Source organism: Dermochelys coriacea, chromosome 3 (assembly GCF_009764565.3).
Source record: "Dermochelys coriacea isolate rDerCor1 chromosome 3, rDerCor1.pri.v4, whole genome shotgun sequence".
In the NCBI taxonomy this organism is placed as follows: Eukaryota; Metazoa; Chordata; order Testudines; family Dermochelyidae; genus Dermochelys; species Dermochelys coriacea.
The window spans coordinates 16,236,422-16,260,460 of NC_050070.1; the positions used below are offsets into that span (position 1 = coordinate 16,236,422).

General features: G+C 42.6%; 1 protein-coding gene across 1 annotated transcript in view; it reads left to right on the plus strand.

Annotated features, from left to right (window-relative positions):
* Window positions 1-17,136, plus strand: part of OPN5 (opsin 5) — a 72,453-nt gene extending 55,317 nt beyond the window's left edge. Inside the window, exons 5-7 of the mRNA XM_038396815.2 lie at window positions 2,013-2,347; window positions 9,975-10,204; window positions 12,586-17,136. Of these exons, the coding sequence (XP_038252743.1) occupies window positions 2,013-2,347; window positions 9,975-10,204; window positions 12,586-12,649 (629 nt within the window). The 3' untranslated portion in view covers window positions 12,650-17,136. The remainder of the gene's footprint in view (window positions 1-2,012; window positions 2,348-9,974; window positions 10,205-12,585) is intronic.
* Window positions 17,137-24,039: the final 6,903 nt, after the last annotated feature.

The following is a 24,039-nucleotide window of genomic DNA, read 5'->3' on the forward strand; positions in this document are numbered from 1 at the left end:
CCGTTGCCAACTCTGTCCACATATCTATTCAGGGGATACCATCATAGGGCCTAATCACATCAGCCACACTATCAGAGGCTCGTTCACCTGCGCATCTACCAATGTGATATATGCCATCATGTGCCAGCAATGCCCCTCTGCCATGTACATTGGCCAAACTGGACAGTCTCTACGTAAAAGAATGAATGGACACAAATCAGACGTCAAGAATTATAACATTCAAAACCAGTTGGAGAACACTTCAATCTCTCTGGTCACTCGATCACAGACCTAAGAGTGGCTATACTTCAACAAAAAAGCTTCAAAAACAGACTCCGAGAGACTGCTGAATTGGAATTAATTTGCAAACTGGATACAATTAACTTAGGCTTGAATAGAGACTGGGAATGGATGAGTCATTACACAAAGTAAAACTATTTCCCCATGTTATTTCTCCCTCCCACCCCACCCCCCACTGTTCCTCTGATATTCTTGTTAACTGCTGGAATTAGCCTACCTGCTTGTCACCATGAAAGGTTTTCCTCCTTCCCCCCCCTGCTGTTGGTGATGGCTTATCTTAAGTGATCACTCTCCTTACAGTGTGTATGATAAACCCATTGTTTCATGTTCTCTGTGTGTGTGTATATAAATCTCTCCTCTGTTTTTTCCACCAAATGCATCCGATGAAGTGAGCTGTAGCTCACGAAAGCTTATGCTCTAATAAATTTGTTAGTCTCTAAGGTGCCACAAGTACTCCTTTTCTTTTAGTTATTGGGAGTGTACCACATAATTAGATGGGGTGGGATCTGAGTTACCCAGGAAAGAATTTTCTGTAGTATCTGGCAGGTGAATCTTACCCATATGCTCAGGGTTTAGCTGATAGTCATATTTGGAGTCGGGAAGGAATTTTCCTCTAGGGCAGATTGGAAGAGGCCCTAGAGGTTTTTCGCCTTCCTCTGTAGCATGGGGCACGGGTCGCTTGCTGGAGGATTCTCTGCTCCTTGAAGTCTTTAAACCATGATTTGAGGACTTCAATAGCTCAGACATAGGTGGGAGGTTTTTTGCAGGAGTGGGTGAGTGAAATTCTGTGGTCTGCGTTGTGCAGGAAGTCAGACTAGATGATTATTATGGTCCCTTCTGACCTTAGTATCTATGAATCTATTAGGACATCAATTAATGGGGAGTGTACCACATACACCCTGACTAAATTGGCCTTCAACACTAGTTCTCCACTTGTAAGGTAACTCCCTCTCTTCATGGTCAATATATATTTATGCCTGTTTCTGTAATTTTCACTCCATGCATCTGAAGAAGTGGGTTATTTACCCACGAAAGCTTATGCCCAAATAAATCTGTTAGTCTTTAAGGTGCCACCCGACTCTTCATTGTTTTTTTTAACATATCTTTTGGGAATACAACCAGTCTTGATTTAAAGACTTTTGGGCATGTCTGCACTGCATCTGGGAGTGTGCCCTCTCAGCCGAGGCAGACAGATTTGCACAGGCTTTGCTTGAGCTAGCATGTTAAAAATAGCAGTGTGGACATTGCTACAAAAGTGTGGCTTGGACCAGCTGACTAAGTCCAATCCTGCCCAACCCCCTGGGTCTGAGCCCGGGTGTCTAGCCCAAGCCACTGTTGTCATGCTGCAACATCCGCGCTCTATGTAGATTAGCATGAATCTGTCTACTTGGGAGGCATACTCCCAGATGCAGTGTAGACATACCCTAAGTGTTGTAGAATCCATGACATCCCTAAGTACATTGTTTCAATGGTTAGCTAATCTCTCTGTAAAAAAAATTACACATCTTATTTCCAGTCTGAATTTGTCTAGTTTCAATTTCTAGCCATTGCATCTTTCTATACCTTTCTCTGCTAAACCAAGAAAGGTTCACAAAAATGATAGTGACAAATGCAACAAAGAATTGGTTTGCTGTAAATGGTCTAACCAGCTCTTAATTGCAGGTGTAGAATTTCAAGTTGTCTTTAGCCAAATACGTATAATCTGCCATTATAATTGTTGAATTATCTTCCAGGTACCTGGCTTAAGAGACATCATGCCTTTATCTGCCTGGCAATAATCTGGGCCTATGCTACATTCTGGGCTACTGTGCCATTTGCTGGTTTGGGGAACTATGCTCCCGAGCCATTTGGAACCTCATGCACTCTGGATTGGTGGCTGGCTCAGGGTTCAGTGGCTGGACAGGCATTTATTCTGAATATTCTTTTCTTCTGCCTATTGCTCCCAACTGCAGTGATTGTGTTTTCCTACGTTAAAATCATTGCAAAAGTCAAGTCTTCTGCCAAAGAAGTTGCTCATTATGACACCAGGATTCAAAACAGTCATGTACTGGAAATTAAATTGACCAAGGTAGGTAAGAGACATTTTTATCAAACTCTGTCAGACCATAAAACCAGATGGGAAGAACCCATAGATCCTATAATTGGTACTGAGTATTTGTGAACCTCTAATGTGTCACAAGCAAAAGATTGTGGTGGCCTGCGATGTTATTTGCAGCTCTTACTCTTGCTGTATCTGCAAGGCACAGCTGAAGGAATGGGAGGATGGAATTGTGATTAAGGCACTTAGAATGAGACCCTGGAGATGGATCCAGTCTGAAGCTATGTAACTTTGGATCAATCGTTTGATCTGTGCCTCAGTTTCCCCATCCATAAAATGGGGATAATAATACTTCCCTACCTCACAGGTGTGGTCATGAGGATAAATTTAAAAATGTTTTTGAGGCACTCAGGTATCACTCAGGTATGAAGAGGGTTATAAAATAGATAGATGAAAAGCGGGGTTTTATTACTGGTGAAATAAAACTATGGACAATTTGTATTCTTCTATCAAAGAAGATACACGTACAAGAAAATGTGGTGATCATGTGAATTTCTTTGATTAAAGATTCACAATGAATTTTTTATAAAAATCAAAGTCCAGACAAAATGCCAAGACAGCCTCTGTTGTCACAAATTTTGGTTACCCCGGCCTTATTTTTGCAGTTCTTTTTCTAAGAAACCCTCCAAGAACCTTGAGAATACAGTAGTGTGTTCCCCATCCGACTGTACCCTTTTTCTGTTTGGCAAACATGTCAGCCATGAGCTTGGCTGACACTGGAGGATTGAACTGGGAACCTCCAGTGCTAAAAGCATCAGTCTCTAGAGCCTGAGACAAAGAGACAAAGTTTCCAGAAACAGAATCACATCTTCTGTGGTTTGGGTATGGGGGGAGGGAGGGAACTTGTAACACACTGATTAGTAGGATACACATTTATTTTCTTTCCATGTTTGGAAATGAACTGAAATTAACAAGTGGTTGCAACACATATAATAGATTTATAGAGTCACAGAGTCTAAGGCAAGAAGGGGCCATTTTAATCGCCTAGTCTGACCTTCTGTATAACACAGGCCAAAGAACTTCCCCAAAATAATTCCTAGAACAGATGTTTTAGAAAAACTTCAAATCTTGATTTAAAAATGGTCAGTGATGGAGAATCCACCGCCACCCTTAGGAAATTGTTCCAGGGATTAATTACCCTCACCGTTAAAAATGCATGCCTTATTTCCAGCTGAATTTATCTAGCTTCAACTTTCAGATGTTGGATTGTGTTATATCTTTCTCTGCTAGGCTGAAGAGTTCATTATTAAATATTTGTCCCCCCTGTAGATACTTAAAGACTGTAATCAAGTCACCCCTTATCCTTCTTTTTGTTAAGCTAAATAGATTGAGCTCCTTGAATCTATCCCTATAAGCTTGTTTTCCAAACCCTTAATCATTCATGAAGCTCTTCTATGAATCCTCTCCAATTTATTAACATCCTTCTTGAATTGTAGACACCAGAACTGGACACACTATTCCACTCACAGTAGCACCAGTGCCAAATATAGAGGTAAAATAACATATCTACTCATACGCGAGATTCCCCTGTTTATGTATTACAGACTTGCATTAGCGCTTTTGGCCACAACGACACACTAGGAGCTCATGTTTAGAGCCCAGCAAATCTGTAGATATCCGCTTTATATCTACATCCATGGATGCAGATGTGGATATCCACGGACCATTTTTGTGGACGGTGGATGGATGCAGATCCAAATTTTATATTGAAAACTTTGCAAATCTGCGGATATCCGCTTTATATCCGCCAATACCCGTGGATCATTTTTGCGGATCACGGATTCGATGTGGATACAAAGTGTGCATCTGCTCAGGGCTCTACTCATGTTCAGCTGATTATCCACCATGATCCTCACATCTGTTTCAGGTTTCAGAGTAGCAGCTGTGTTAGTCTGTATTCGCAAAAAGAAAAGGAGTACTTGTGGCACCTTAGAGACTAACAAATTTATTTGAGCATAAGCTTTCATGAGCTACAGCTCACTTCATCGGATGCATTTGGTGGAAAATACAGTGGGGAGATTTATATACACACACACACACAGAGAGAACATGAAACAATGGGTTTTATCATACACACTGTAAGGAGAGTGATCACTTAAGATGAGCCATCACCAGCAGTTGATGGGCAAACTATTTCCCCATGTTATTTCTCCCCCCCACCCCACCCCCCACAGTTCCTCAGATGTTCTTATTAACTGCTGGAAATCGCCTACCTTGCTTGTCACCATGAAAGGTTTTCCTCCTCCCCCCCCCCCCGCTGCTGGTGATGGCTCATCTTAAGTGATCACTCTCCTTACAGTGTGTATGATAAAACCCATCTTTTCATGTTCTCTGTGTGTGTAATATAAATCTCCCCACTGTATTTTCCACCAAATGCATCCGATGAAGTGAGCTGTAGCTCATGAAAGCTTATGCTCAAATAAATTTGTTAGTCTCTAAGGTGCCACAAGTACTCCTTTTCTTTTTACATCTGTTTCAGAGTCACTGCTTCCCAGCATAGAGTCCCATATCCTGTAATTATGGCCTACATTCTTTGTTCCCACATGTATACATTTACATTTAGCTGTATTAAAACACATATTGTTTGCTTGTGCCCAGTTTACCAAGAGATCCAGATTGCTCTCAATCAGTGACATGTCCTCTTCATTATTTACCACTTCACCAATTTTTGTTTCATCTGAAACTTTATCAATGATGGTTTTATGTTTTCTTCTAGGTCGTTGATTAAAATGTTAAATAGTGTAGGGCTAAAACTTGATCCCTGCGGACACCACTAAAAACACATTCACTTGATGATCATTCTCCATTTACATAATTATATTTTCAGATCTATCAGTTAGACAGCTTTTAATTCATTTGTGTTCCATGTTAATTTTATAACATTCTAGTTTTCTAATTAAAACATTGTACATACCAAGTCAAATGCCATACAGAAGTCTAAGTATGTTATGTCAACACGATTACCTTTATCAATCAAACTTTTAATCTCATCAAAAAAAGATATAAAGTTAGTTTGACAGGATATGTTTTCCACAAACCCATGCTGATTTACATTAATTACATTACCCTCCTTTAATTCTTTATTAAGTGAGTCCCATATCAATCACTCCATTATCTTGCCCTGAACTGATGTCAGGCTGACAGGCCTATAATTTCCCGAGTCATCTCATTTACGTTAGCTTTCTTCCAGTCTTCTGGAACTTCCCTAATGCTCCAAGACTTACTGTAAATCAACATTAACAGTACAGCAAACTCCTCAGTCAGCTATTTTAAAACTATTGGATGCGGTTATCTGGACCTGCTGATTTAAAAATGTCTAACTTTCGTAGCTTCTGTTTAACATCCTCCAGAGATACTAGTGGAATGGAAAGAGTGTTATCACCACCATATGATGACACTATATCATCTGTTTTGCTCCAAATACAAAATAGAAACATTTATTGAACACTTCTGCCTTTTTTGCATTACTATTGATAATTCTACCATTTCCGTCTAGTAACAGGCCAATACTATTGACAAGATTCTTTTTGTTCCTAATATATTTTAAAAATTTCTTCTGATAAACACGTTTCTACATAGTATACAAAGCCAAAACATCACTGGGAATTCAGGCCATGTCAAGGTTCCTTCCCCACTCTGAACTCTAGGTTACAGATGTGGGGACCTGCATGAAAAACCCCCTAAGCTTATTTTTACCGGCTTAGGTTAAAACTTCCCCAAAGTACAAACTATTTTACCTTTTGTCCCTGAACTTTATTGCTGCCACCACCAAACGTCTAACAAATATAACAGAGAAAGAGCCCACTTGGAAACATCTTTCCCCCCAAAATCCCCAAGCCCTACACCCCCTTTCCTGGGGAAGGCTTGATAAAAAATCCTCACCAATTTGCATAGGTGAACACAGACCCAAACCCTTGGATCTTAAGAACAATGAAAAAGCAATCAGGTTCTTAAAAAAAGAATTTTAACTGAAGAAAAAGTCAAAGAATCACCTCTGTAAAATCAGGATGGTAAATACCTTGCAGGGTAATCAGATTCAAAACATAGAGAATCCCTCTAGGCAAAACCTAAGTTACAAAAAGACACAAAAACAGGAATATACATTCCATTCAGCATAACTTATTTTATCTGCCATTTAAACAAAACAGAATCTAACGCATATCTAACTAGATTGCTCACCGGTGTCAAGTGGAGTGCCCCAGGGGTCGGTCCTGGGGCCCGTTTTGTTCAATATCTTCATAAATGATCTGGAGGATGGTGTGGATTGCACTCTCAGCAAATTTGCGGATGATACTAAACTGGGAGGAGTGGTAGATACGCTGGAGGGGAGGGATAGGATACAGAAGGACCTAGACAAATTGGAAGATTGGGCCAAAAGAAATCTAATGAGGTTCAATAAGGATAAGTGCAGGGTCCTGCACTTAGGATGGAAGAATCCAATGCACCGCTACAGACTAGGGACCGAATGGCTCGGCAGCAGTTCTGCGGAAAAGGACCTAGGGGTGACAGTGGACGAGAAGCTGGATATGAGTCAGCAGTGTGCCCTTGTTGCCAAGAAGGCCAATGGCATTTTGGGATGTATAAGTAGGGGCATAGCGAGCAGATCGAGGGACGTGATCGTTCCCCTCTATTCGACACTGGTGAGGCCTCATCTGGAGTACTGTGTCCAGTTTTGGGCCCCACACTACAAGAAGGATGTGGATAAATTGGAAAGAGTACAGCGAAGGGCAACAAAAATGATTAGGGGTCTAGAGCACATGACTTATGAGGAGAGGCTGAGGGAGCTGGGATTGTTTAGTCTGCAGAAGAGAAGAATGAGGGGGGATTTGATAGCTGCTTTCAACTACCTGAAAGGGGGTTTCAAAGAGGATGGCTCTAGACTGTTCTCAATGGTAGCAGATGACAGAACGAGGAGTAATGGTCTCAAGTTGCAATGGGGGAGGTTTAGATTGGATATTAGGAAAAACTTTTTCACTAAGAGGGTGGTGAAACACTGGAATGCGTTACCTAGGGAGGTGGTAGAATCTCCTTCCTTAGAGGTTTTTAAGGTCAGGCTTGATAAAGCCCTGGCTAGGATGATTTAACTGGGACTTGGTCCTGCTTTGAGCAGGGGGTTGGACTAGATGACCTTCTGGGGTCCCTTCCAACCCTGATATTCTATGATTCTATGATTCTATGATTTTTTACAGGAGTTCTGACCTGCATTCCTGCTCTGGTCCCGGCAAAAGACAACTCACAGACAGAACCCTTTGTTCCCCCCCCTTCCAGCTTTGAAAGTATCTTGTCTCCTCATTGGTCATTTTGATAAGGTGCCAGCGAGGTTGACTTAGCTTCTGAACCTTTTACAGGTGAAACGGTTTTTCTTCTGGCCAGGAGGAATTTAAAGGTGTTTATCCTTCCCTTTATATTTATGACAGACCACCTGTAGCATAATCAGTCAGGCTAATACAGCCATGGGAATAGTTTGGGTTAGTTAGCTGCTGCTGCCTTGACAGTAGAAAGAACCCCAAATTCTGGTGGCCTTATTTTCAGAGATACCGAGTACCTGCAGTGCTGCTTTCACAATCACATTTTGCACTTCTATAGCAACCTAAATCTAAATATTTTGCACTTCTATAGATTCTAAATCTGGAACATTTGGATCCAATATTACAGAAATATGAAATCAGCTGTTATGAGATTTCTGCAATCTGGAAGGGCAGACGTTTATGTGAAATTTCTGTCAGGTCTGAATCAGTACACTGGAAACCATGTCCCATCCAGTTCCAGATCCTAACTGAAACCCAAAATATTGGGGCAGGTTTGGGTTTGTGGAGTGAAATCCCATCATCAACCTTCAAAATTTCAAAGGGGGTTGAATCTGAGTTTCCCCTTTTGGCTCATGAATGTTAGACGGCGCAAAAAAAGGGGGGGGAAGTCTACAATCTTTATGTAATTTACTTCTCCCTAAAACATAGAATTTAACAGAGAATGAGATCCCTGCTATGAGCTGGTTAAAAAAATTTGTAGAAGTATTAAATTCTCAGCAGTGTCATTTTGAAATGTACCAGTGAAATACAATAGTTATGGCTATTCCTACAGGTCTGTCAATGCATGTGTTTTGCAAGTGACAAGTGCAAATTCAGTTTCTCACTTGTTCACCCTCCGAAGTAATCAGATTGTCTGCATTTTCTCAGTGAAAGATGGGAAGGATTCTTATTAGCTGCCTGGGCACAGGGAGGAGATGAGGCTGACTTAGGACTCTAACCCTCCTATTACAACCAACCCTCCACCATGACCTATTGCCAGCTGCTCCTAGGGTGCTGGTGATGCCGTCACACAACATCAGTACTGCCTGCAAGGGAGGAAGAATCCTTATGTTGACTCCGGTTGTTGCAGTCTGTTTTCATCTCCTTAGTCCTTTGGCCTCACTGCACTGACTGGCAATGGGGAACAGGGAGAGTAGAACGCTATAGCTCCTCCCACGCACACAACACTTGAATAGCAACCTGGTTTTCTTTCTGAAACATTAACAGGAAATATTTCAACCCATTCCTGGAAATCTCTCTAGAGTCCTTGGTCTTACAAGGTTTGTAGTGTGATTTCAAAGGGGTTCAAATGAGTGGTAGGAAGAATGGCCTTGAGCTTTCACCATAAGGCTGTGCTCCAGAAGACCAGGATTCTGTTCGTATCTTTGCCACTGATTTGCTCATTTGCCAATTTGGCAAGTCACTTAGGTTAAAATTTTCAGACTTGGGTGTACAGAGTTGGACACCTAAATCCCTCTTTAGGCCTTTCACTAAGTAATTTTATATTGACAGGTGCTGAGCACTAGCCAGTTCCCATTGACTTCAAGCCTTAGATATCCCAGTTTGAAATTTTTGGGCTCAGTCTTGCTTGACCTCGGTTTGCCATTTATGAAATAGAGACAAAATAATACTTACTACTTCTCAGGGGTGTTGTGAAGCTCAGTAAATGTGTATTTGGAAAGCAGTTGGGGGAAAGAGGCAATAGAAGTAAAAAGTATTTCAGATAAGCACCAAATCTGTGGCTTAAGCAGCACAAATTTTTAAATGATCCCAGATCACTTTAATGTTATCTAGGACTTTGACATTTCAAATAATTTCTCTTGGTGTTAAATTCCCAAGAACAAGGTGACTTTTGTTTTTATAAAGGATATAAATATATAAATATAAATATCCCTTTTTTAAACATCATCCCCTCTTTGTTCTCTCTCTCTCTCTCTCTAGATATATAGTAAATACTCATTTAATTTAACTTCAAAGAATCATAATTCACTGGCTTTTTGTTCAGTTTCTCCACTTTTAGTCTGGCCTAATGACCTCAAGGAAAGATTTGGGCCAGCAGAATCCCTATTTGTTCTATAAATGTGAAGCAAAAGTACAGCTGGAGATAGATAAGGAAAAGTGAAATGAATTACAGCATTGGTTCATACTGCAGACCTTATCTGACGTGGGAGTCATTTTTCCTTTCTGCTGCATGCACCCTTGCATTGTCTGCAACACTGGGAAAGATGAGTACTGTGCAGTGCAGTGCATCAATAAAAGACCATTTGATTAGGTAACTGTTTTCTCTCCTTTCTTTTTATTCTCACAAGGTGGCAATGTTGATCTGTGCAGGATTTCTAATTGCCTGGATCCCATATGCTGTAGTATCCGTGTGGTCAGCTTTTGGACAGCCAGATTCAGTGCCCATTCAAGTTTCAGTCATCCCAACCTTGCTTGCAAAATCGGCAGCTATGTACAACCCAATTATTTACCAGGTCATTGATTGTAAATTTTCCTGTTGCCGCTCATTGCAGAAGAAGAGCTCCTTGAAGAAATCCAGGTAAATTTTGGAAAAAAGTGGGCAGCCCAAAAACATTTTGATTTCTGGATAGTCATTTCCTTACTTTAAAATCTTTACAGAGCATAAGCATTGCAATCCTGCAATACAGAAATGGTCCATCTGGCCTAGTTTCTTTTTTTCATATCGTGGCCAGTGCTGGACACTACACAGGAAGGTTTCACCCCTCCCCTACTAATACACTTAGCTGTACTACACCTCTAATATAAAATGAGGGACAATTTCTTCTTGGCTGTAACTGGTGATCAGCTTGTCATCTGAAGCACAGAAATAGTTTGTGTAGGTCCTGATTCAAAAAACATGGAAATGAATGGAAAGATCCCCTTTCACTTCAATGGGCTTTGAATGAGACACATACTCTTACCATCCTAGCTAATGTAAGCACTCAACCCTGAAAGGTACTGATTCCCAGTGAAGTCAGTGGGAGCTGCATGTGCTCAGCACCTTCCAGGATCGATCCCTAAATGCAGGTGTTAGTCACAGAAGTGCCTAATTAAAAAAGAATCTTTCTAAGCTATTTGCTTTAGTGATATAATTGAGGCAAAACCAGCCATTACAAGCCTGCAGTGTCCCTGGGGATCCATAGGGCATATCCAGGGCAGAATTTGGCCTCTTAGCTGTATGGGATGCTAAAATGTTGGCACCATCTATGCATTTTATTTTATTTTCTTGACAAAGAATATCAATTCGTTGTTCACCACCAAGCCTGTGGAGAATGGTTTTGAGGGCCCAGCAATGCTGGGAGATTTAAGCATCAGCATTTCAGATTCCAACAGCATCCTCTGGTGCGGAAGTACAAAATAGAATTTTTCACAGAATTATAGAATTACAGACCAGATCCTATTCATCACCCATTCCCTTACAAATTACAGAACTGCACCCTATAATGCATTTTCCTGCCTGTTGTCCAGCCTAGGTTTAAATATCCCAAGCTTCCACAGCTTCCTTTGTCCCCCCAACCCTGGAGCACCTGGTAGGCGGGTGGCGCGAACCCTGGCTCCAGCCACCTGGAGTCCTGGCTGCAGACCGCCCCCACTAGCACCAGTCCAGACCAAGGGCACCAGAGCGCTCCCAAAAGTGTGGGGGGGAGGGGCAGGCCCCCGCCCAGGGTAGGTGAAGGGACCCAGGCCCCCGCCCAGGGTAGGTGAAGGGACCCAGGATCCCCACAGCTGCCCGCACAGCTCTTCCCGACCCAGCTCCAGCAGAGGGGGGCATCGGAGCCGCAGCCTGGCCATGATTAGAGCCAGGCGGGCAGCTGTGGGAAGCCATGGCAGCAGACCCACTACTTGCCCGCATTGCGGGGGGCCCGAGCAGTCCCCGCCCCCTGGGCTCCCCTCCCACCTGGGGCAGATGGAGAGTCCACAACTCCACAGCTCCTTACAGCCGCCTGCGTGGCTCTTACCATGGCCAGGCTGCAGCTCTGAGGCCCCCCCATCTGGCCAGAGCTGGGCCAGGGAGAGCGTTGTGGGGAGCCAGCATGGAATTTCGGACCCTTGTCTTGCCCCAGGCGGCCAGGAAACCCAAGGGGTGGGGACACGGGTTGGGGGCTGCTCTCGGGCCCCCTCCCCCACACCTCAGTCGGGTGGAGGGTCCGCTGCAGCTCCCTATAGCTGACCGGGCTCCATGCTGGCCTGGCTGGGGGGTGGGGCCTCCGGGGGGAAAGCGAGGAGAGAAAGATGGTGGGGTCTGCCCTGGCAAAAAGTGGACGGGCCAGGTCGGTCCACTTTCAAAAAGTGGGAGGGCTATGGCCCCCTGACCCTCTCCCCCATTCCGGTGGTGGGAAGCAGGAGGGGACTTGGGGGCAGAGTGTGGGTGGGATCATGCAGGCAGTTTGGATAGGCTGAGCCTTCCCCTGTCTTTGATACCTACCGCCCATGAGTCAGGGTGTGGTTTTTACATCCCTGACCTACATAGCTATCCCGATATAACTTTTCCATGGAGGCCAGGCCTTAGAATGCATCCCTAGTCTACAACTCTCTTTACATTTTACTTTGAAACAAGAACCATCTTATCAACTGGAATTAATGGAGGTTGTCTCCCTCTGCCACAGTACCACTCTGCTATAACCCCCCAAGCTAGTCCATATATTTGGTTTTGGCTCTTATATTTCATGTGGAAGGGCTCAGGGAGTGTAAGGACTGAGTGTATGTCTAGCCTTTGTGCTGGGGTTCCACATGGGAGGGAGGTTTTTTATAGTCTCTCCCAGCTTTTACACCTGCGGAAGAGCTGCTCTAGCCTTAGGTGAGGACTTGAGAATTTCTGTATGTTTGGTGATGAATAAAATGATCTGCAGGAATGGAACCTTAATCATTTATAAAGCCAGGTTATTTCAGGCAATATGACCATATTTTTCCTTCCTGTAGGCTATATACGATATCTGGAAATAGAGAGCCAACAGCAATGAACGAAACCCACCTGGAGGTGTGATGGCATATGGACAGGTGTATGGAAACATGCTGACAATCATTTTCTTCTCAACTTCTTCCTTTGCAAATTAGTTAAAATACAATAGCAGATTTATTTTGGTATTTCTTTTTCCCTCTAACCTACATACCATGTGATTTTTCACCCTATCTGAAGTATCAACATTAGAGCTGGGCAAATAGAAGAAGAAAATATTTCATTTCAGTTAAAACTGTGAATTCACTTTGGCCGGATTCATAACCCTTTTTATTTATTTTCTGTGCACATTCATATGAATGACTCTTTTTTTCATGGAAAGTGAGAGTCTGATGAGTACCCATGCTATGCATTTGTAAGGCTATCTTGAAATCACTTGATTTCCCTCTTCCTGTTCATCAGCTTTATCCAATCCAAGGAGCAGAATCCTTGAAGGAAAGTCAACATTTAAGGGAGAAGTTCAGCTAATAGCCTGTTTGAGATGAGTTGTTACACCCAGACTATAGAAGACGTGGTGCTTTTATCATATTGTCATTCCACAGCTGCACTATAAACAGTTCTCACTGTATCGATTGATTTTCAGACAAGGGACTGGAAAGTGTATGTTGTAGATCCTCGGCTGGGAACAAGGGAAAATACAATTTCCCCTTTCAAAATAGTTAAGTAAGGAAATGAGTTGAGGAAGTTCTGGAAGAGCCTAGCGGTAGGCTCTTCTAGGGAAGCTGGGATTCCTCTCCCCCTCCCGTCCCCCCGAATAATTTCAGTATGACCAACACTGCATTTTGCACAGTGCAACCTACTGAGGCCAAATCCAGAAAGCGGGCTTCCATTTGGCAATGAAACGATTCTGCAGCTCTTAATCAGTCCTTACTCAGGCTAAATTTCCACTCTTGTCCATGGATGTTTAGCCTAACTAAGGACTGACTGCGACCTGCAGACTGTGGCCCTACAAATAGAGATTTGTTATATCAGAGTTCATGATAGTGGTAAGAGTTACCAGCATTCTGGCCAAATTCCAGCGAGGATGGTTTCATGGTTCCTGCCTAAATTTCTCCTTCAATTTCAAACTTTTCTTCTTCACTTCTTGTCCTGAACAATTAGCTGTTTAACTATACATTGTTAAACAGCTGTTGTGTCACCCCAGAGGTGGCTGCATTTTGGTGATAGGTGAAGCATGTGTTCAAGTGCAGTCCTAGGTAGAGATGTTTTCCTGAATCAGGGCCTGAAGCATTAAGTGTATAATATTCTAATTTAAATACAGATAACTTATGTAAACCCTAATAAGGCCTTGTAGCTCTCATCCAATTAACAGATTTTAAGGCAAGATGGAACTATTAGATCATCTATTCTATTACAGGCCATGGTATTTCACCGATTTACCCCTGCACTGAGCACAACAATTTGTGTTGGACTAAAGCACATCTTCCAGAAAGACATCCAGTCTTGATCTGAAGATGACAAGAGATGGAGAATCCACCACTTCCCTTTCTTGCTTGTCCCAATGGCTGATCATGCTCACCATTAAAAATAAAATTCATATTTCAAGGACAGTGTATGAAAATCTTATAAAACTTCGTCATAAGATCCACACTTGTGATTGTTGTAATCTGGGCTGGGACCCAAATACCTGAGTCAAATTACTGAAAAAATAAAAGCAAGTCAGCATGAATGAGTGTGAAATATGACTCTGAAAGATCTTTTTATGATATTTTAAGTAATTCAATGTCTTAGCTATGTTAAGGAACTTCTTGGTTTTATACATAAATATTAACACAAATGCTGAATAAATATTATAAATAATATTATACATTTACATATCTCATTAGATGTCTTGTATGCACACTCAGATTAAACTGTCCCAATTCAAAGTGATATCAGGTAAAGTCATAAAAACTTAAACTTGCTTCCAATGCCTCCTGGATAAAGAAAATGATTCAATTCCAGTCCTAAACAGGACAGCATTATCCTTTAATATTTACCTGTCTTGGGCACCTCAGTTGGCTCAGTGAGATCTAGCCTTGCTGTCTATTTCAAGGTTACAGTTCAGACTGCAGATGGTAAAGTCACACAGACCATATAGATGTGAAGACTTTTTGATTAGCTTATCATGTAGACATAGACAATGGAGAAAATGGAACCCAAACATAAAGCTGTAAGTACCTCCCGTACAGATTTAAAAGGCTACTGAAAGCTCATCTTGGAAGGATTAGCTTTTTATCCGTAAACGTCTATTTCACCATATCCACATAAACCGACAAAAAAAAATGTTTCCATAGATGACATTTACAGATAGGCAAAGTAAGAAAAATGTTGTTTGAGAATTTATTAGTGTTTGATTTAAGGTTATTGACTTTGTACATTTTGACATGTGATGCTGACAATTTGTGTTTTAACAGTTATAACTCTCACTTTTTGAATCTGTATATGTATTGTCATTAAACAATTCCTATCCGATCCCTGTACTTCCTGGTCCTTCCCCTAATTTCACACAATGGTGAACATTTAAATTGATAAAAATAGAAAAAATGCTTAAAACCCATAATTTTGTACATCTGTAAAAATGTAAAATGATAAAAAGGCTTAACAATAAACACCAATATTTTATGTCAAAATTATAAAAAAAAAAAATTGAATTCTGCCAAGATTTCTGATTTAGCAAGAGATACCAGGGCTGGCAGAAGATTAAATAGAAACTTTTATGTTATCCAAAAAATTGAAGAAAGCAATGCACTGAAATGTAAAAAGTTAACAGTATCTCCAGCCTTTGAAGAGCTTGAAAAGTGTCTGTTCATGCTATGTAAGCAGAATTGAAGCAAAGGTTCCCATCCAGGGCAGTGGAAGGAGCATGTGAAACCCTGTTGCTTTGTTGGTTTACTTAGCACTGGTGCTTAATGCCTTTGATTCTATTTCGGACTTTTGACATTCCCCCCTCCTCCCTTTGGAACTTGCAGGTGTAGTCAGCATTGACCCCTCCATTTTGATCTGGTTTACACTCAAGAGGTAAATTTATATCAGCTGAGAATCTTCTCCAACACAGTGGAGAATCAGGCTTCCTGAATTCAATGGAGTTACTTCTGATTTACAACGGTGTGAATAGAGACTGCCCCATTGCATGTAGTTCTGGTCCCCATGGTTTAGCAAAGATATAGGGAGGGAAAGGTGGAAAAACGCTACAGTAAAAGCAATGGAGGCTCTGAGGAGAAGCCGATACGGTTAAGTTGAAGTAGTCTAGAATAGAAATGGCTTGGAGTGATTTGTCAGTCTATATATAAGGTGATAATGCAAATGAAGGCAGGGAATTATTCACAGTTTCAGAAGATAGTAGAATAAAAAACAAACAAATCTTGACGCTAAAGAAGGAAAAGTTGGGCTAAACAGTCTCAGCTACAAGAGTACTTGAGCAATGGAACAGGGTCCCAAGTGAAGCCGTTGGGGCACCATTTCTGTGGATATTCAAGAACAGATTAGATAACCCACCAGTGGTGTCTTTATTATAAGGAGAGTCAGTAGTGACCCCTGTGTATAGGTCGCTATATTGCACACAGTGAAGTCATCTTCTTGTGAACTCGCATGCAGTGCAACTGCAACTCCATTTATTGTGAAGTAGAGTGAAGTTTAGAGTTTGTTGCAAAGCTCTGAGCTGTGCAAAGTCAGTTAGGGTTCACTCTGCTTAGAGTTACTTTTCTGTGAAAGAACTGGCTTCGCTAAATAAAGTTCCATTTACTGCATACAGGATATTTATTGGTAGCGCCAAATATGCAACACGTGTCGTTCAGGCTGAGATGAAATATTGCAATTTATGATATAACCCTTACTTTGAAATGTGAGAAGATATGTTCTTTGCCTGATACTTATATTGTGAAGTTATTAGTAATATTATTTATTATTTGTGTTACCACCTAGGAGCCCTAGTTATGGACCAGGACCCTAGGGTGCTAGGTGCTGTACAAACATGGAACAAAAAGACAGTGCTGGCCCCAGTGAGCTTACAATCCAAGTATAAGACAAGAGACAACAAATAGATACAGACAGATGAGGGAGTACAAATAATGAGACAATACTTTTGTTATATCTCAGATCTGGATACACTTAAATATTTTGGGGGGAGGTGGTGATAAAATAGGTAGACAAATGGTTTTTGATGATAGCACTATTTTTACCCCGATATGTGCCTGAGTGAGATTGGACAAAGCTCCCCAACATCAATGAAAAATAGCCCCATCTCACATTGATCCCTAAACTCAACATGTTTAAACCAGGGCATTTTCAACAATGCCAGTGACTGTTGAGAGTACAATTGTATGTACAGCATATTATGTTTAGAAACCACTAGGCTCATGTATATTGTAACTGAAGGGGAAAATAAATGGTAGAAAATGACATGATATATATAAAACAACTACTAGGGGCTTGTGGTTATATATTTTGATATGGCCTGTTGAGAGTCTTTAGATTAAGTTGAGGTGAAAGCAATAAGGGTGATGTCGTGATGGGCATCTGCTATAGACCACCAGACTAGGGGGATGAGGTAGACAAGACCTTTTTTCAGACAACAGAAGTTTCCAGTTCACAGGCCCTGGTTCTCATGGGGGACTTCAAACTCCCTAGCATCTGCTGGGAGAGCAATACAGCAGTGCACAGACAATCCAGTTTTTGGAGAGTGTTGGTGACAACATCCTGGTGCAAGTGCTGGAAGAACCAACTAGGGGCCATGCTCCTCTTGACCTGCTGCTCACAAACAGGGAAGAATTGGTAGGGGAACCAGAAGTGAGTGGCAACCTGGGCAGCAGTGGCCATGAGATTGTTGAGTTCAGGATCCTCACAAAAGGAAGAAAGGAGAGCAGCAGAATACAGACCCTGGACTTCAGAAAAGCAGACTTTGACTCCCTCAAGGAACTGATGGTCAGGATCCCCTGGGAGGCTAATATGAAGGGGAAAGGAGTCGAAGAGAGCTGGCTGTATTTTAAAGAAGCCTTACTGAGGGTACAGGAACAAACTATCCCGATGTCAGAAAGAATAGCAAATAAGGCAGGCGATCAGCTTGGCTCAACAGAGAAATCTTCGGTGAGCTTAAACACAAAAAGGAAGCTACAAGAAGTAGAAATTTGGACAGACGACTAGGGAGGAGTATAAAAATATTGCTCGAGTATGCAGGGATGTAATCAGGAAGGACAAAGCACAATTGGAGTTGCAGCCAGCAAGGGATGTGAAGAGTACCAAGACCAGTTTCTACAGGTATGTTAGCAACAAGAAGGTGGTCAGGGAAAGTGTGGGACCCTTACTGAATGGTGGGGGCAACCTAGTGACAGATGATGTGGAAAAAGCTGAAATACTCAATGGTTTGGGTTTTTTTGCCTTGGTCTTCACAAACAAGGTCAGCTCCCAGACTGCTGCAGTATGGGGAGGAGGTGAGCAACCCTCAGTGGTGAAAGAACAGGTTAAGAACTATTTAGAAAAGCTGGACATATACAAGCCCCTGGGACCGATGCAATGCATCCAAGGGTGCTGAGGGAGTTGGCGGATGTGATTGCAGAACCATTGGACAATCTCTTTGAAAACTCGTGGCGACTGGGTGAGGTCCCGGACGACTGGAAAAAGGGAAATATAGTGCCCATCCTTAAAAAAAAAAAAGGAGAATCCAGGGAACTACAGACTGGTCAGCCTCACATCAGTCCCTGGAAAAATCATGGAGCAGGTCCTCAAGGAATCCATTTTGAAGTACTTGGAAAGGAAGGTGATCAGGAAAAGTCAACATAGATTCACCGAGGGTAAGTCATGCCTGATCAACCTGATTGCCTTCAATGATGAGATAACTGGCTCTGTGGATATGGGGAAACTGGTGGATGTGATAAACCTTGACTGTAGCAAAGCTTTAGATACGGTCTCCCACAGTATTCTTGCCAGCAAGTTAAAAAAGTATAGATTGGATGAATGGACTATCAGGTAGATAGAAAGCTGACTAGATCATCGGGCTCAATGGTAGTGATCAATGGCTCGATGTCTAGCTGGCAGCCAGTATCAAGCAGAGTGCCCAGTGATTGGACCTGGGCCCGATTTTGTTCAACATCTTCATTAATGATGTGGATGATGCGATGGATTGCAACCTCAGCAAGTTCATGGATGACACTAAGCTGGGGGGAGAGGGAGATATGCTGGAGGGTAGGGATAGGGTCCAGAGTGACCTAGATAAATTGGAGGATTGTCAAAAGAAAATGGATGAAGTTCAACAAGGACAAGTGCAGAGTCCTGCACTTAGGACGGAAGAATCCCAGGCACCGCTACAGGCTTTGTATCGACTCGCTAAGCGGCAGTTCTTCAGAAAAAGACCTGGGGGGTTACAGTGGATGAGAAGCTGGATATGAGTGAACAGTGTGCCCTTGTTGCCAAGAAGGCTAACGGCATATTGGGCTGCATTAGTAGGAGCGTTGCCAGCTGATCGAGGGAAGTGATTATTCCCCTCTATTTGGTACTGGTGAGGCCACATCTGGAGTACTGAATCCAGTTTTGGGCCCCCTATTACAGAAAAGATGTGGACAAATTGAGAGAGTCCAGCAGAGGGCAACAATAATTATTAAGGGCTTGGGGCATATGACTTATGAGGAGAGGCTGAGGGAACTGGGCTAATTTAATCTGCAGAAGAGAAGAATGAGGGGGGATTTGATAGCAGCCTTCAACTACCTGAAGGGGGGTTCCAAAGAGGATGGGGTGAGGCTGTTCTCAGTGGTGGCATATGACAAACAAGGAGCAATGATCTTAAGTTGCAGTTAGGCAGGTCTAGGTTGGATATTAGGAAAAACAATTTCATTAGGCTGGAATGGGTTACGTAGGGAGGTGGTGGAATTTCCATCCTTAGAGGTTTTTAAGGCCCGGCTTGGCAAAGCCCTGACTGGGATGATTTAGTTGGTGTTGGTCCTGCTTTGAGGAGGGGGTTGGACTAGATGCCTCCTGAGGTCTCTTCCCACCCTAATATTCTATGATTCTATGGTTCTAAATAAGTTTTCCACCACAGCAGCTCCTTCAGCATCAGCAGAGTTGCATCTAACTTATACCAATACAACCTGGAATAGAATCAGACTCTGCTTTCGTTATGCCTACCTAACGGCATAATGAAAGAAGACTATGGTCCTGGTTCTTTACTCACCTACATGTCATAAATCAGGAGTAACTTCACCAATGTCAATGGAACTACCTTGTAAAAATGTGGTGGAAGTTAGAAGAGACTCAAGTCCTATTAGTCCAGCCTCCGTAAATGTTTACCTTCAGTGTACATTATACAAGAGATGGTTGATGCATTGACGCATTTTGATGGGATAGTTTTGTGGTCTGACTGTTTTTGGTAATAATTAAATGGTACACAACATTTAGAAGTGAGAAGTAGTCACATCATAACCAGCTGAGAGCTGATGTTGAGCGGAATGCACTCAACATTCTACCAGCTGTTGGCAGACAGCTGACAAATGTCAGTGTTAAAGTGCCAGTGTCAGCAAGTAACATTTAATGCTGCCTACAGCTGTAAGGCAAAAAATCATATAAAATATTTACTAAATATTTATTACTACATTTTGTAATATAATGTAAGATCAAAATAATGGGGGAAATATGAACAAGACTATTAATGCTCCTGAGACTTCATAAACTGCTACAACTTTGTAATTAATAGTAACTCATTAATTATTATCTACTGTAAATGTTTAAAATGCTATATATGCCAGTGCAATATATGAGATGCACTTGTAAATACCATCCACATAATTTCTCAAGTGATGTTGCAGATTGACTTGGTTAGGGTTAGCAATATGTTGTGTGCACTGCCTGTCATTATATCTGCGGTTTCTGTCATTGCATTGGAACAACAGGTCATTTATTTTCACCTGCTTTCTCGCTAAACACGTACAATCTAGACGAACAGACTCACTAGTAGACTTTGTTTTTTGTTTCACAGTTATGTTATTGGAGTGTGGTTTTAAATAAAAAACAATAGCATCACATTATTGCAAGTTGTTTCATTTCCATGTTAGGATTGCACGCTTCAGACTAAAGGAAGCAGCGATATGAGATTTTATCTCAAACATAGATTGGAATATAGAGCCTCATCTGTATCCCAATGACGACATCAATCAGAGTTTTGCCATTGATGTCAGTGGGAGCAGGAATAGGATCAGGCCTACTGGGTATAATGGAAAGAACATAGGACCTATAAGGTGAAAATAAATAATTTTTATATAAGATGAAAAGGAATCTCCCATTGAAGAGTTAAAAACACCAACACAAAATCCCCCAGAAAGGTAAAATGGCTCAGTTAGAGTGTAAAATTAAAGGGAGACCATCCAATGCAAAATCAGACTTCTGTCTGAAACTATTTTTACCTTTTATTGTTCGGAGTGTGAGGTGTGGTACAGACCTTTTGAGATCTGAGGGGTTCCCGTGTGGACATAGTACCTCCACTTCCTAGCTTACAAAACATCAGGGGAAAGGAGGGGGAGTTTTTATTATTTCTATTGTGGTAGCACCTAGAAGCCACAAGTGATGGGCTAGGACCCCAGTGTGCTAGGTGCTGTACAAACATAGAACAAAAAGACTGCCCCATCCTGAAAGAGCTTACGGTCCAACTAAGTAAAAAGAGTGTGGATGTTTCCTTGCTCAGGGTGATGAGGAGGCAGGAAGGTGTCTGATTGAACTGGATGGATGGGCAGGTTAGATTGCTTGCCTTAAAGAAGGTGTCCATCCACTGTGGACCTATGTATGTAATATAGCATCCTGGCCTGTGATACAACCACTCTGTCCCTTCCTTACAGGTCAGGGGAGAGACAGAGAAACTCTCAAACTGATTTTGCAAGTCAGCATTTTGCAGCATGCTGGGCCAATGCAACGCTGTGATGTTGAGGCTACCGTTGGTTGTGTTGCAGAAACTCGAAGCGGCAGCTCTTCCTCTGGCTAATGACTAGAAGAGGACACCCCTAGCACATACATTCTCCAGAAGAAGTCTCTGCCCTGCAAAGACTCATACACATACTTCACTGTAAGCACATGAGTAGGGCCATTCAAGTCAATGGGACTCCTTGAGTGCAAAGAGTTAAGCATGTGGGTAAGTCTTCATAGGATCTGGGACTTAGTGGTTCCATGAGCATCTACAGCTTGCATGAATATCTACAGGAAACGCAATGGTGTGAGGCTGTTGCTGGTACAAGCTTGATGCCAACGACAGCTGTGGGCTGACAACACCTCTGACTATCAAGCTACTCATTTGAGTGCCTAAATTTATAAATTTTGTCCCAACTGCCTTGTTCTCCCTCCCTTTTCCCTCACAGGGGGTGTGACACTCAGGAATCTTTTGGTGCCAACTGGCAGAAGGCATAGGGGGTGCATAGTTATTTGTTCCTACCTACACACACACAGAGTAATAATTCACTAAAGGCTGGCATGTGAGGTCTCTACCAAGAGCCAGTAGCCCAGTGGTCGTCATAATCAGTGTGAAATGTATGTGCAGATAATATTTAAGAAGCTATCTATCTATATAAAATTATGTTCTTAGTGATTTGGAATTAGTATAGGTCACCAGGAAGTGACTTACCTCTGGACTGTTCCTTTCAAGGAGGAGGTAATAGATCCTTACTGTTCTGCCTCGTCGTGTACATTGGGCATTGTATCTCTCAGAGGATGTCTGTTTGCATGCTGAACCAAATGCTACTCAAGAGATTGCAAAATCCTCCAGAGGAAGTTTACAAGAAGAAATAAGCAGCAGGAGAGGAGTCTGTTTATGAATACAGACAATGGTTTGTTGGGATGTATCTGGGGGTGAAACAGACACCTGTAATCTTTCACCTAGGAGGCAAGTTGAGAGCATGAATTGGCTCATGCATGGAGATCACTGCCTACCCTGGCTGTACAATGCTGGAAGGATTTTGGTCACCATTGCTCTGTAAGACATAAAAGTGTCCAGTTAAATAAGTCTAGGTTCTAGAATGTGTGTTATGATTGTATTTGATATGGAACCACCTGCTTCCAATAATTCTCCCTGCTATCACTTGCATTTTGGTGCTTTGTTACATTAACTTATACTAGTTCACACTGTAAACATAGCTATGTGCTGTGAGTTAAGTGGAGCAGTGATCTGAAGTGTAACTGGTAAGCTGGGATTTACTGCTGCTTTGGGAGCTGCAGATCAGTGAATACTGAGAGCATCCAGTGGACGAGGGGCTGGACACTTCAGGGAGATGCTTGGAGGGCTTGGGGGTTGCTGTGTGTCTATTGCTAAGCTGCAGAGAGAGAGAGAGCGGGGCCTGTGTAGGTCCAGAGGGGAATGTTTGTGTTGCCAGTGGAGTTGGGAAGTTGATCCCTGGCAGGCACAGACAAGGCTTCCTCATGATAAGGACTGGCGGTGGCGAGGTGCCTCACAACCCTGGGAACACCCAAGAAGTGTCACGGAGGGGTGTGGCTTATGCCAGCAATATACTGTCAGTATACTAATAAAGGACTCTGACAAAATCTCCCCCTGAGTATGTGCCCAACTCCAGGTAGTATGGTAGGGGATGGGTATTGGAGGTGTGCACCTGAAGAGAGCTGGAACAAAGGACTCTGGAATCCATGCATTGTTTTTTTTCCCCTTGAGCAAAATGACCAAAATCAGGGGGACGGGATAATGCCAACTTTCAAACCACTCATGTTCACTTGCACTTGGCTGGGAATATTTGGCCTCGGGCTTCTCCTGACTTTCACTGGTGGAAGCACCCTGTGGGCCCCCAGTGAGAAAAATCTCCCAGGAACACGGTTGCAGTAGTCCACGCTGCCCTTTCCACCTCTTCCACTCCGGGATGGGAGCTGGCCAAGAGACCCCACACTGTGGGTATAGCTGACTGAAGCAGAGGTGGAGCGAAAGACACAGTGGATATAATAATTTGGGCAGCCTCAGCTGGTGAGGTTTGGCTTGGCTGGATTTTTAAGTTGGCCAACCCTGACTGGACATCTCTCCCACCCCCAAGAGAGGAGACATGCTAGCTCCCTCTCCCACAGAGTGAATTACCCCCTTTTTTCTGTACAAGACCGAGGTGAATTAAGTGTTGGGGTGGAATGGTTTCATATACCATTAGCTGCAGCTCTGGTGCTAGTGCATAGTGGTTATAGGCAGCAGTGTTATTTACCAGCTTTATGCTGAAGAGAAAATCATTGCCACTGTCTAGTTTGGGTTCATTATATGACTTGGGAGCAGCAAGGGAAAAGCATCATTTATTATTTAGATACAAGGAGAACCAAGTGGTCGAGTCAGACAGCAGGGGAAGAGCAGCGTCTCTAGCCCAGGAGTAGTGAGCAGCCGCCGGCAGGCAACTCGACTTGGCACTAAGCCGATGGCAGCACAGCACAGGTGTAGACACAGCCAACACCGTTGCTGCTGCCGTCCCCTGCCCCCACCCCCGTGGACT